Genomic DNA, 13,324 nt, shown 5'->3' on the forward strand with positions numbered 1-13,324 from the left:
AGGACCCCGGGATCATGATCTCAGCCAGAGGCCGACACCCAACCACTGAGTCACCCAGGTGCCCCTAGGTACCACCTTTAAAGTATGATGTGAAAAAAAATGTAAATTAAGCAATTTCTCATGGAAATGAAGACTTCTGGCTTTCCTGGAAAAATCAAGGTAGACCCACGTGGCTACCCTGCAGCAATCACCCAGGGCTGACCCCTTCCAGAGAGGACTCTAAACCAGTGACTCTTCCTACCAGGCTCCCTGGCTTTGCTGCCCTGTGGGCATTACGGAGAAGGAGGATGCTCCTCTCCCAAAGGTACTCATGTTGGTGCATTGTTAGTAAAGAGTAAAAACACACGCTTGCATAGAGGTGAAAACTGGAGTGTTAGTTATGATAAGACCCAACTATTAAGTGGAGTTGAAGAAGCTTGGAAATCGAAGAGCCACCCAGGGAAGGCCACCAGTGTGAGCAAGTGCTGGGCAGCAGGAGCGGGCGAGAGGGGAGGAGGTCACCAGTTTGGTTGGAGGTGAGGGTTCCTGCAGGGATAAAGGAAGAAGGCAGCAGACCAGAGAAAGGGCAGAGGGCCCACAGAGGGCCTCGCATCTAGAACCAAGGGCGGTGGGCTGTGCTCTAGGGGCAGTTTAGAGTTCTGGCAGGTTTTATTGCCAGCGGTTTGGCAAATGACAGCGGGCTTTCAGAGTGATCAAGGGGGTGGCTGAATTGGAGACAGAAAAGTGAGAGCAGAATCAAGGACAATGGGGAACCTCTTAGGAAGGCACAATGGGGGCAACTGGCACACTTGAGTGGTGGCAGCAGGAGTGAGGGGATAGGTTGTGGATGTGGCATGTGTGTTTGGGCGGTGGTGGCGGTGGGTGGTGGGGAAGGAGTCGCAAGTGATGAATTTGGTCTGAGACATAGGAAGTGTCAGGAAATGACCGGCTGTCCTGAGACAGATGTGCAGGCTAGGGACGCACATGCATGGGGTACCAAGTGGTGAGGACAATGGGCCCAAGAGATGGGGCTGGTTTCTCAGAAAGAAGAGCAGAAGTCTGATGACATTTGCACCACCAAACCAGAGGTGCTCCTGCTCTGCTGCAAGTAGTGGAGATTTAATTCTTCCCTAGGTAGCCTTAGAAACCAAACCAAACTGTTGTCCTGGATACTCCCAACCACTCCAAGTTTTTCCTGAGCCCTTGGTGTGATGGATGGGGCTCAGTAAAATCAGATGAACGGGGTTCATTGCAGCTGTTCTCACTACTCCTAGGTGCAGAACAGCCACAACAAAGCCAACGTCCATTTAAACCGGCAAATTGAGCATTTTTTTTTTTTTTTAGGAAAAACAAAACAACAAAACTCACACATTTTAAGCCCTATCCCTGACTCTCCAAGCATCTCGTATAAAGAATCCAAAAGTGAAAGATGCCAAAATAATCCTAGACCTTAAAGAGGACTTGATTTATCATTTCACACTGGTTCTCATGCACCCCACCCCCTTTCCATTTTTTTTTTTTTTCAGAACTTGACTATAAATCCTGCCATCGGAGAGGGGAGGCAGGCATGGTGGTGATGGATGGTGGACCAGGGGTGGGGAAGGTGAAGCGCAGCTCCCAACTGGGAACAGACAGGCGTGCACGCTGGCCAAAGCTGGCTTGCAGCTTTCTCACAGAATGTTCTAGTTCCGACTCAGCTAGCCAGCAGCCCTCCCTCCCCGAGGTCCTCCCCATCTGCCAGTCCAGGGCTGTCTTCTGCTCCTAGCTCCCGGCTATACCCACTTCTGCACGGGGGTTTTGATGCTTCCACTCCTGTCTCATCTTGGTTTCAGTTCTTTTTGGAAAGAATATCAGGTTAATCAATCCTACCTAATTACAAAAATAGAGTTCACCTGTGTTCCCTTAATTTTTCAAAAATTTTCCTTTCCGGGGGATCCCTGGGTGGCTCAGCGGTTTGGAGCCTGCCTTTGGCCCAGGGCATGATCCTGGAGTCCCGGGATCGAGTCCCACGTCGGGCTCCCAGCATGGAGCCTGCTTCTCCCACCTCCTGTGTCTCTGCCTCTCTCTTTCTCTCTGTGTCTATCATAAATAAAAATAAATAAATAAATCTTAAAAAAAATTTTTTTCTTTTGTTTCCTTTTTTTTTTTTTTTTCTTAAAGAGCAGATAAACAGAGACGCCTGGGTTGAGTGTCTGCCTTTGGCCCAGGGCGTGATCCTGGAGATCCAGGATCGAGTCCCACATCAGGCTCGCTGCATGGAGCCTGCTTCTCCCTCTGCCTGTGTCTCTGCCTCTCTCTGTGTGTGTCTGTCATGAATGAATAAATAAAATCTTTATATAAAAAAAAAAGAGCAGATAAACATACACAAGTAACAAACAATGAGGCCCAAGTACAAGAACTGATTTAACAGTACAATGAAGTAAGTTACAAAACATAAAAGGAACAGTTTAAGGCAAAATTAAGCTACCTTGTTCACGTCCCAAGATTTATAGGTATAGGGCTCTTCCATGTGTTTCTCTACAAGTTCCACCTTCAAGCAAAGGGGGCGTTTCTCATTTCATTTGGGGAAGGGGGAGTGGGGCTGCCCAGGACCAGGAGGTTCCAGGTAAATGCCGAAGTCCAGCCTTCTGTCTTTGATGCCCAAATGATTTATTTCTTTTTGTGTTCTGTTCCCATGGCTTGATTCTCCCCTGCCCAGCACCCAGAGACCCCATGCCACTGCCCCCACCTACCAAGACCCAGTGTCACACCTCTTTCACCCCACCTCCTACCAGGGCATAAAATTATTTCTCATCAAACTCCAATATCCCTAATATGGATGATTTCTTGGTGATATATATATATATATATACACATATAAAATACACACATATACACACATGTATAAATACGTATATTTTACTTATGTATATATTTATACATATATGTACATGTGTATATAAGTATTCATGTATATATACTGTATATGTTTATGTGTATGTATATATATATTTAAAAGATTTTATTTATTTATTTGACAGAGAGAGTACAAGCATGGGGAGGAGCACAGGGAGAGGGAGAAGTAGACTCCCTGCTGAGCAGGGAGCCCGAATGGGACTTGATCCCAGGACCCCAGGATCATGACCTGAGCTGAAGGCAGACGCTTCACTGATTGAGCCACCCAGGCGCCCCGATATAATTTTTTTTTAAATTTATTTATTTATAGTCACAGAGAGAGAGAGAGAGAGAGAGAGAGAGAGAGAGGCAGAGACACAGGCAGAGGGAGAAGCAGGCTCCATGCACCGGGAGCCGATGTGGGATTCGATCCCGGGTCTCCAGGATTGCGCCCTGGGCCAAAGGCAGGCGCCAAACCGCTGCGCCACCCAGGGATCCCCCGATATAAATTTTTTTAAACCAAAATATGTTACTCTTAAAGGAAAACTCTTTGGCCTCTCTACTCCCTCCCCACCGCTGACCAGATTCAGCCTTTGCATCTGTATTAGTAATTTGTTGACTTACTTAAATCACTGGTCATAACTTGGCAGTCAGACAGCCAGGTCCAGTTGGCAATTATGTTTTTCACTTCGCGGAATTTTAAAGATTGCAAAGTTGATGTAAAATCGAATTTCTCTTCTGCTCAAAAAAGAAAGGAAATGAAAGGGAAAGGCAGTAGCTGATCTGGCAGCCTGAGGCCCATTGTTCCAGGTGGCAGGAAGTCCTGCGACCTGAAGAGCAGCCAATTTGCCTGGAGGGGCATGTGACATCCCTGCCACCTCCCAATGCTGTCGTATACCTGGACTGCGGCTCTCATTTTCTTTACCCGACTGGTATTTGAATTCGTGAGCCTGACCTAACATGACTCTAAATGACGGCACAGATAAATACAAAATGGTACAGATGAATACAGAATTTTAGATGAATACAGAATTTTAGAGAATTGAGAAGAAGAAATATTTCAAGGTATGGGTCCTTCCTAGCCTTTGGCTACAGAGCTGGCTGTCTGCAAGGCCCTAATCCAAACATCTATATTTTTCATTTCTCTTCGATTCAGGAAATCTTCTAGAAACATGTCACTGTTTGGTTGCTTTACTATTAGGACCAAAAAAAGGAATCATGGTACAGGAAGTGGATCCTTTGGGGAACACAGGCGGCACTAATCAGTGGGGGGGTCGCTCTTCTGTGTCCTCACTTGTCCTCCTCCCTCTCCTCCTGGCTCATCTCTTACATTTCCTTCCTTACCCTGTCCTTCCCAGCCCGCCCCCCCCATTTCACTCTCAACCAGCCATGTGTTACCACAGCAACACAGATCTCTCCGTGGTCTGCTGGGCCATCCCACTTAACCCCAACCCTCAAGGCTCTGGCGTGTCATGGAAAGTTAAGAACTTCTGAGAGGTACCATGGGAAGAGAAAGTTCAGCTAGGCAATAGCCACAAACCACGAATGCTGGCCACATCTGGTCACTGTTCTTTACAAAACTCGAAAGCTTTATCAAACACTCAATGGGGGGCCTTCCAGCCTGTGCAAATCTCAGGGCAGATTTCACACGCACCCAAATCAAGTATTTTAGGGAAAAGCAAACAAATTCAGAAACCGGGAGGCCGGGAACAAAACAGTGTCCCTGGAGCTTCTAACTTGCTGACTGGTGGTAGTGATAACAGATGAAAGCCACACTGAATCAGATCAAGTGTTCTATCCTTGCCACTTTTATGACAGTGACCAGGAGGGACATACTCAGAAAGAAATGCCTCTCCTCATTAGCTAGATGTTAAAAGCTAGATGTGCCCCCTACTTATCCTAGTTTACTAGAATAACCTATTATCATCCTATGTGAAGCTGTTTTGAACTTTTAAACAAGGAACCCCTAGCCTTCTCAAATTGCTTGTGCTGCTTGAAACCACATGAACCCAGAGCAATCATTCTTTATAAGAATTAACCCATATTTTTAATGGCTTTTTTAAATTATAAAATACAGAGAATGTAAAATTTACCACTTTAACATGCAAGTCCATTGCCATTAATTACATCCACAATGTTGTATGACCACTGCTACCATCTTAATCCAGAGCTTCTTCATCATTCCCAAAGGAAGCGTCATACCCACTAAGGGGTCTCTCCCCAATCCTCCCCAACGCTTAACTCCTGGCAACCACTGATCTGCCCTCTATCTCTCTGGATTTGCCTATTCTAGACATTTCACGTAAATGGAACCATACAAGATATGGGCTTTTGATTCTGGCTTCACTTAATAGAATATTTCAAAGTTCATCCATATTGTAGCATGTATCACTACTTATTCCTTTTCTGGTTGAGTAATAGTCTGCTGTAAGCGTGGAAGTTTTTGCAAAATGATTGATGGTGGCTGGAGAGTATGTGGCTGCAAGCTACCAAACTTAAGGAATTTATCTATGTGACAGGTGGTATTTCTTTTTGATGGTTCTGGACATTTGAGTATTAGAGCAAATCCAAGTGTACCCTACCCATTCCATTTACAATCTAATAAATGTTCTATGCCTACTCAAATCCCACCTTTCCAGACTGACAGTCCTTAAAACTAGTTTGCAGATTCAGAAAATCTTCACCCACATGACTTCAGTTGTCTTAAATAAATCCAATTCAAAGCCAATCATCTTGCCAGTTGCTAGGAATTAGAATGACAGATCCAGTCGAAAGACCCCAAGAAGTTCAAGGTCTAGCAAGAAGAGAAACATCCAAGCAACTTCACCACAGTATAATAACTTTTGGGATGGAAATCTAAACTGTGATGAGTTAAGTCCACAAAATATTCCAACCAAGGGAGCACAGGCTTACTAGAGGGGCAGGCAATGTTTCAGTTTCACATCTTCTGTTCTTGATGACCAAGGTCTTCAGAGAAATGCCTGCAATGAGATAGGTGTTGCTTTCCTGAGCAGCTAGAGCCTTATGATCCTCTGTGTGCAGCATCCACCAGGTTTGCCTAATGCACCACCTCGCTCACACTGAAGTGCATTCATCTTTAAAGATCTTCCTACTATAGTGTTAACCAGATTTGAAAGGGTGTACAAGTGATATACCTAGGAACTTCACCAGCTATTCATTCCCTCCATAGACAACATATGAAAATGTGAACGAAGACAGCAATCCATGGGAAACTTCACTGTGTATACTTTCCTCCCCTCCCCAATGTCTTAATTTTGAAGGATTTAGAACTTACAGAAAAGTAGGAAAAAAATACTATAAAGAACACCTATATACTCCTCATTGAGAGTAACACTGGTGAATAATTATCATCTTTCATCATCTAATAAGTAAATAACAATTAGTGGGACGCCTGGGTGGCTCTGTGGTTGAGCGTCTGCCTTTGGCTCAGGGCATGATCCTGGGGTCCTGGGATCAAGTTCCATATGGGGCTCTTTGTGAGAAGTCTGCTTCTCTCTCTGCCTATGTCTTTGCCTCTCTCTATCTCTCATGAATAAATAAATAAATCTTTAAAAAAATTAGTGTATCTATTTTCTCTGTATTTATATTATGTCTATGTGTGTGTGTGTTTTGCTGAGACTTTGGAAGGCAAGTAGCTAAATACATGACACTTCATTCCCAAAAGCTTTAGCATGCATCTTTTAAGAACAAGGACATTCTCCAAGAAAGCACAAGATCACTGTTATAACCAAAAAATTTAACATTGACACAATAACTTTATCTCATGCACAGTCCATAATCAAATGCCCCTCAAGATCCCAATAATGTTCTTTCAGCTGTGTCTTTTTGATCCAGAACCCAATTAAAATCACCCACCTTCTATCTCTTTTAATCTACAACAGTTATTCCATCTTTCTCTTTCTTCCACTATAATGAGACTTACAAAGGGCCCAGGACATTGTCTCATAGGTTGTCCAGCAATCCACACTATTCTCATTATTTCTCTTGATCAAATCTGAGTTAACACTTTGACACAAATACGATGGTGTGTTTACTTCCCGCTGTGTCACACTTGGAGCCATGTAATGCTAGGTTGTTTCCAATGCTGGTGATGCTATGCTCCCTTTTTGAAGTATCTTTCCTCCTTTATAATTAATAAACAAACTGTGGGGTCATAATTTAAGATTGTGAATATCCCACTTCCCATAACCTTCTACCTAATAGTTCAGGATCCATTGACGATTCTGAAACAATTAAACTGGCAGTTGCAAATGGTGATTTTATAATTTTATGATTTTTCTACATTTCTTAGCTGGCAAGAAAACCCTCTGCCCAGCATCATCTCTGCCTTTTTTTATTACTGATGTGGACTCATGAACGCATTTTTTAAACCCATGTTTATTGCCATCATTATTATTTTTATTGCTTCAATTGCCCCAAACTTGACCATTGGATGTCCCTTTAAGGCAGATCTTACAGTCTTTTGATTTGCTTTCATCGTTGTTTGTGCATTTCCTTGATTTCTGACACAAGATATTCTAGGCTTGCCTTATATTTCTCTGCCCTCGACATAGAATTAGCCATTTCTGCAAGGAGCCTTGGTTCCTTTTCATGGTAAATAGCATCCAGAAACCAAGATCTGGGTGCTAATTGTGTTCACTGCTACTGGAATATCATTGTTTCTAGGCTCTTTTACTGGTTAAAAGTAGGAAATGTAATACTTTTTAATTTTGAGTCCACAATGATACTTAGAATTCAAACCTAATACCACAGAGTTCATTCTTACTTTTCCCATTTGCTATTTGTATCTCCCTGGTTATTAAGTGCATTGATATGTTTACTCACTTACTCTCCCCTACTAAGACACAGAGTAGATTCAAAATTACTATTACCACTTCCAATAATAAACCTACTTAGTAGAGTCTGAGATTTCTGCAGTTCATCATTTTGGGAATATATTCAACTAAGGGTATACAAGGAACTCTATTCAAAAGTTATTTGAATTTTTTTACTTAATAAATTCTATATTTTTAATTAACAGATTTGTTTGCTACTTAAAAGCATATTCCTCAAGACATAATGGAACATACAAACCTAAAGACCTCAACATTTTTTTTTTTAAAGATTTTATTTATTCATGAGAGACACACAGAGAGAGAGAGAGACAGAGACAGAGACAGAGACACAGGCAGAGGGAGAAGCAGGCTCCATGCAGGGAGCCCGACGTGGGACTTGATGCCAGGACTCCAGAATCACGCCCTGGGCTGAAGGCAGGCACTCAACCGCTGAGCTACTCAGGGATCCCCTAAAGACCTCAACATTAAAGAAAAATGATTGTATCAAAATGACTTATGCCACAAACTAAAAAAAAAAAATTCTTAAAAAGGTTTACTTACTTTAAAAAAGGCAATATCTGTCTCCTCTTTCTATTTTATCACTAGTCCCCACAATTTTGTTTTAGTTTCCACAATTTAAAATCATATGCTTAGACTATAATCTCTACAGTCCATCAATTTTAGATATTATATAGTCATTTTCTCTTTCATTGTAGGAGGATTTAGCTGTCTTAAACTACCTTTTCTCTTTCCCATTTACTATGTACTTAAATCATACATTTAGGTTATTTTAATAACTAATGTCTAAATTATCATGGCTATATACACATCCACTCATAAATAATGCATTATAATTATGCCTCCCCCTTTTCTTTGTATTATCTTTTGTTTTCCTAGAGTTAATAATTGCCTTTCTTTTTTAATTGCTTAGATTCCCTGCTACCAAATCTCACACTATTCAGCAGCTTCTCGGAGCATTTTTTTTTTCATCTAGGAAAACACAGCATTCTATTTCCCCCCCTGACCTCTAAATCTATTCTGGAATAGTGATTCCCTTGGTCTGCTGCACAGTTGATATGCTGGTCTTCCCACTGCTATCATCCAGGGAATTCTCTTTTACTTCTCTCTCTCATTTCTTGTGTCAGAGATCTCCTTTCTAGAGTTACTTTCTCATTTAGGGAAAGGTCATCTGCCAGGAGCTTCCTGCAATACTTCTCTGTCATTCAGTATTTTTTATGAGATACTGGATGCTATTCTGATTTCAGATCTTTTGAACATTCTCTCCCCCTTCTCTCCTGTGCCTCCTTCCATTTACTCTGGGAAACTTCTAGGAATTTCTCTTTATTCGTATGATCCAAAATTTCATTATGCTGTGCCTTGACATAAGTCTTTTTTTTCATTTATTAAGCTGGGTACCTAGTGGATTCTTTCAAATGGTCACTCCTGTCCTTCAGTTCTAGAGAATTTTTTTGCATTTTTTTTTTTTGCATTCTTTCCTTTGAAAATTTCCTTGCCCCTATTTTCTCATTGTAAATGTTACAATTCCTATTGTTTGGATCTTGGATTGATCCTCTAATTTTTATATCCTCCTTTGTCTTTGGTTCTAATTTCTGAAAGGTTTCTTCAACTTTACCTTCCAATCTCTAAAACTGCAGAAGGTGGCCAATAGTCCTTTCTGTTTGTCATTTTTTTCCAGATAATTTCTCACAGTTCTTTCTTTCACAAAGAGATAGAAAGGAAACAACTGAAGGATATAAACCAATCTAATTATAAGACATTAAATCCACTGGTGTACATTTTTCATTTCTAGAATTTTTTTAATATGGTAGGTCCACTTGCCAAGTAGTGGAAATGGTATCATTTCTTCCAGTAGCTCAATGAGACCACAACACTGCTTCTTCTGTTAATGACAGTGTAGGGACGCCTGGGTGGCTCAGCAGTTGAGCATCCACCTGCAGCTCAGGGTGTGATCCCGGGGTCTGGGATTGAGTCCCACATTGGGCTCCTTGCGGGGAGCCTGCTTCTCCCTCCGCCTATGTCTCTGCATCTCTCTCTCTCTCTCTCTCTGTGTGTGTGTGTGTATGTCTCTCATGAATAAATATAAAATATTTTAAAAAATGACAGTGTGTATACTGTCTGAGATTCTGAGATTCACATTCCTAGGGATGGATGGCTGTAAGCAAATAGTCCTCTAGAATAGATATAAATCTTTTTCCAGTTCAATGGGTCTATGAGGAACTTCCCAATTCTGAGAAACATGAAAAGCTGGGAAAACATCTTAGATGATTTCTTTGAGATAAATATACAGAACATCTCAACGGTACCACGTAAAGAGCCTGTGGGCTAGGAATTACCTGCTTGCTGTCTCTTAGCTCTATACTTGCCCTCCTTCACTCTGTTCTGTCATGCTGGGGCTCGGCGTTTGCAAACCACTTTTCCTGGGTTCCCTTGCCAGCTAGCTTCCTGTTACATTCTGCCAATTTCGGTACTAGAAAGAGTTCGGTTAGCAATAAAGATGGAAGCTGTCCTTCCTTTCTTTCCCCATCTGCTTCTAGCAGGGTATCTGCAGGCTTCTAAATTCCTTCAGTGATCCAGCCGCAGCAACAGCAGCCTCTCTTGTACTGCTGGCATCAGCAAGGCAGCTCTCCTCTGGTCTGCTGTCATCTGACTATGGTCCTACTGGCCGGGCAGCAGGCCCCGGAGGACAGCAGTGAGTATGCTCCTGTGCTCTAGAATATGCTTCCGTGCCCTCCTTCTCCCATGGTTATGAGTGGTAGCTTCCTCACCCAGGCACTAATGTCTGGATTACTTACCCTCTTTTTTGTATTCTCAGTGTTTCCGACAGTGTTCCAACAAGTTCTCTGCATTACGTCTCCTCTGGATGAAACACCTAGTATGGTTACTCTTTTTCCTGATTGGTCCCTGACTGACAGAGCCTGCCTGAGGGGTTAGAAAGGTTTTTTAAGCAGCTACATGTCCTCATTACCAGAAAGAGCTATGGGCACGATGCCTTATCTATGGCAGTGATCACAAAAGAACAAGGACTTGATTACTTAAAGTCAGACATCTCTAGAAGATGGCAGGAAACCCTCATAGGAACTCCTAAGTTAAAGGGGATATCCACCACTTTCCAAGTGAAGTAGCCATATGCATGACAGACAGTTGGCATAGTAGAATGGTTGGCATACTGCTAAGATGCTAAGATGACCAAAGAACAAAAACCCAAAACACCTTCCATTGAGGAGATGAAACTGAGTTGGAAGATGGTGGCCTCAATCTCCAGTTCTGCAAAAACACAGCCATGTGGCATCACTCAGGTGCTAATTTTCCAGCTTCAACACACTTTAAAATGAGTCATGGAAATGGCAAGAAAATTTATATGAAAGATATTTATACCAAGTTAGGTTGTAGAGTCAACCATAAAGATATGATACAATAACATTTTTAAAAGTGTACTTCCTGACTATTCCTATCTTCTGTTCTATTTGGCAACACACTTCCAGATGGCTCCATGCTCTGTGACACAGCAAGGAGAGTGTGGCTGGATGGGACACACAGAACAGAGTGGAGGAGGACAGGGCTTTGTGTGGAAGCTGGCTGAGAGGGCAGAGGGAGGCTGAGGAAGGGGGCCTTTAGAAGGTTGTTTTTTTTTTTTTTAAAGATTATTTATTTATTTATTTCTTCATGAGAGACACAGAAAGAGAGGCAGAGACACAAGCAGAGGGAGAAGCAGGCTCCATGTGAGAAGCCTGATGCAGGACTCGATCCCAGTGACCTGAGCCAAAGGCAGACACTCAACTGCAGAGCCACCCAGGCATCTGGGTGTATCCTTTACTGAGATACATCTGGAAGGTGTATCCTTTACTGAGATGATGAGTAGAGAAGGGCAGTGGGGAGAGAAAGATGGAAAGTCTGAAAGTTTTCCTGAAAGAAAACAGGAAAGAAGAAAAAGGTCTAAAAAGAGAAGAGAGAAGGGAGCAGAGGTTGCACAGGGAGAAAGAAGCCAGCACCCAGAGCCAGAGATGCAACTTCAAGAGTGATAGGTACAGGCTCTACTGGTTGTCACAGAGCTCATTAAAGTCAGCCCCTTGGGGGATGCTCACGCTCCAGGGCTGTGGGCTCAGAGAATGACACTTGACCCTTGGACAACGAGGAGTTAGAGACGCTGGCCCCCAGGCTGCTGAAAATCTGTATAACTTTTGACTCCCTCCCCAAAATGTAACTACTAACAGTCTGCTGCTGACTAGAAGCCTTACTGATAACACCACCCATTAATGCACATTCTGTAGGTTATATGTATTCTATGCTGTACTCTTACAGGAAAGTAAGCTAGAGGGAAGAAAATGTTATTTAAAAGAATCACAAGGAAGAAAAAATACATTTACAGTACTATACTGCATTTGTTGAAAAAGATCTGTGTATGAGTGGACCTGCATGCATAGTTCAAACCCATGTTGTTCAAGGGTCCAGTGTGTATATGGCATCCTCCCCTCCGGAGCTCAGGACCTTGAGCCCAACCTGTAACATCTGCGCTGAGGAGAAGAGATATTACTGCCTGTGGGAATTACTACCCTCAAAATAAACCCATCAGCCCAGGGAGAAAAAGTTGAATAGAGAGCCTCACATGTGTAGGCAGAAATTCTGCAAAGGGCTCCTTCTTACCTTCCATTGCCTACAAACCAGATGGTATCTCGAGCATTTATTTGGCAATGCCAGAGACCCCCGATCTGGCTTCTTTGAAATGAATGGTGCAGATAAACAAGTCTGTATATCACTCGGACAGAAAAACTCAGTAAAACCACCAGGTTCATTCTGAGGGTTATAACTGGTATAATCAGCAGTAATTTGATCTTTTTCCCCAAAAGACCCATGTAATATATGCCTTTAAATACCCAAATCTTCAATTTGCCACAGGCAAGTTGTTACGTTCAGTTTAGTGAGGGTTAGAAGAACAGCCATAGGACAAAGAGAAGCTCCTTCCAGATGGCTCTCCATTTCCTGCCTGTCACACATAAAATTGTATCACGATTAGTCTCCACTTTGCAAAGGGCTTAGAAATATTTATTTAGTACTGATAGGCTAAAAGGGCTCTTGTTCTGAGAAATTTGCCTAGGGTCTAGAATTTTCACCACCTGGCAATAAAGGTGCTTTCTGGGGATAGGGGGTGGAAGTGGGGGCAGTGAGGGGAGAATATTTAAAGTCCAGCACATCTAGCTATTAAATTGATTGGAGCCAGCACAAAAATATAAGACACAGTTAAGAAATACATACGGAAGAAGAAAAAACCACAGAAGCCCTTCTAGATCACATTAAAAAACAGGAAGAAATGGGACACCTGGGTGGCTCAGTGGTTGAGCACCTGCCTTCAGCTCAGGGCGTGATCCCGGGGTCCTGGGATGGAGTCCCACATCGGGCTCCCTGCAGGGAGCCTGCTTCTCCCTCTGCCTGTGTCTCTGCCTCTCTGTGTGTGTCTCTCATGAGTAAATTAAATCTTAAACAAAACAAAACAGGAAGAAAGAAAGAGAAGCTGAGTTGAAAAGACAGGCAGAAGAGATGTAAATCTGCATCAGGGAGAGGATGACCACTGCTTGGAAGGACTGGAAGTTTCACTTTGCTAAGGCATGGTAAGCATAAAA

The 13,324-nt window shown here is 42.7% G+C and overlaps 1 protein-coding gene across 2 annotated transcripts in view; it reads right to left on the bottom strand.

The window, feature by feature from the left end:
- STX8 (syntaxin 8) overlaps positions 1-13,324 on the bottom strand; it is a 253,651-nt gene that overhangs the window by 70,536 nt on the left and 169,791 nt on the right. Inside the window, exon 9 of one of the 2 annotated variants that reach the window (XM_041770063.1) lies at positions 5,777-5,834. The exons of the other annotated variant lie outside the window; for it this stretch is intronic. Coding sequence (XP_041625997.1) covers positions 5,792-5,834 — 43 coding nt within the window. The 3' untranslated portion in view covers positions 5,777-5,791. Of the gene's footprint in view, positions 1-5,776; positions 5,835-13,324 lie in introns of those variants that run through there. 2 annotated transcript variants of the gene reach the window in all.

This window comes from Vulpes lagopus, chromosome 10, assembly GCF_018345385.1.
Source record: "Vulpes lagopus strain Blue_001 chromosome 10, ASM1834538v1, whole genome shotgun sequence".
In the NCBI taxonomy this organism is placed as follows: domain Eukaryota; kingdom Metazoa; phylum Chordata; class Mammalia; order Carnivora; family Canidae; genus Vulpes; species Vulpes lagopus.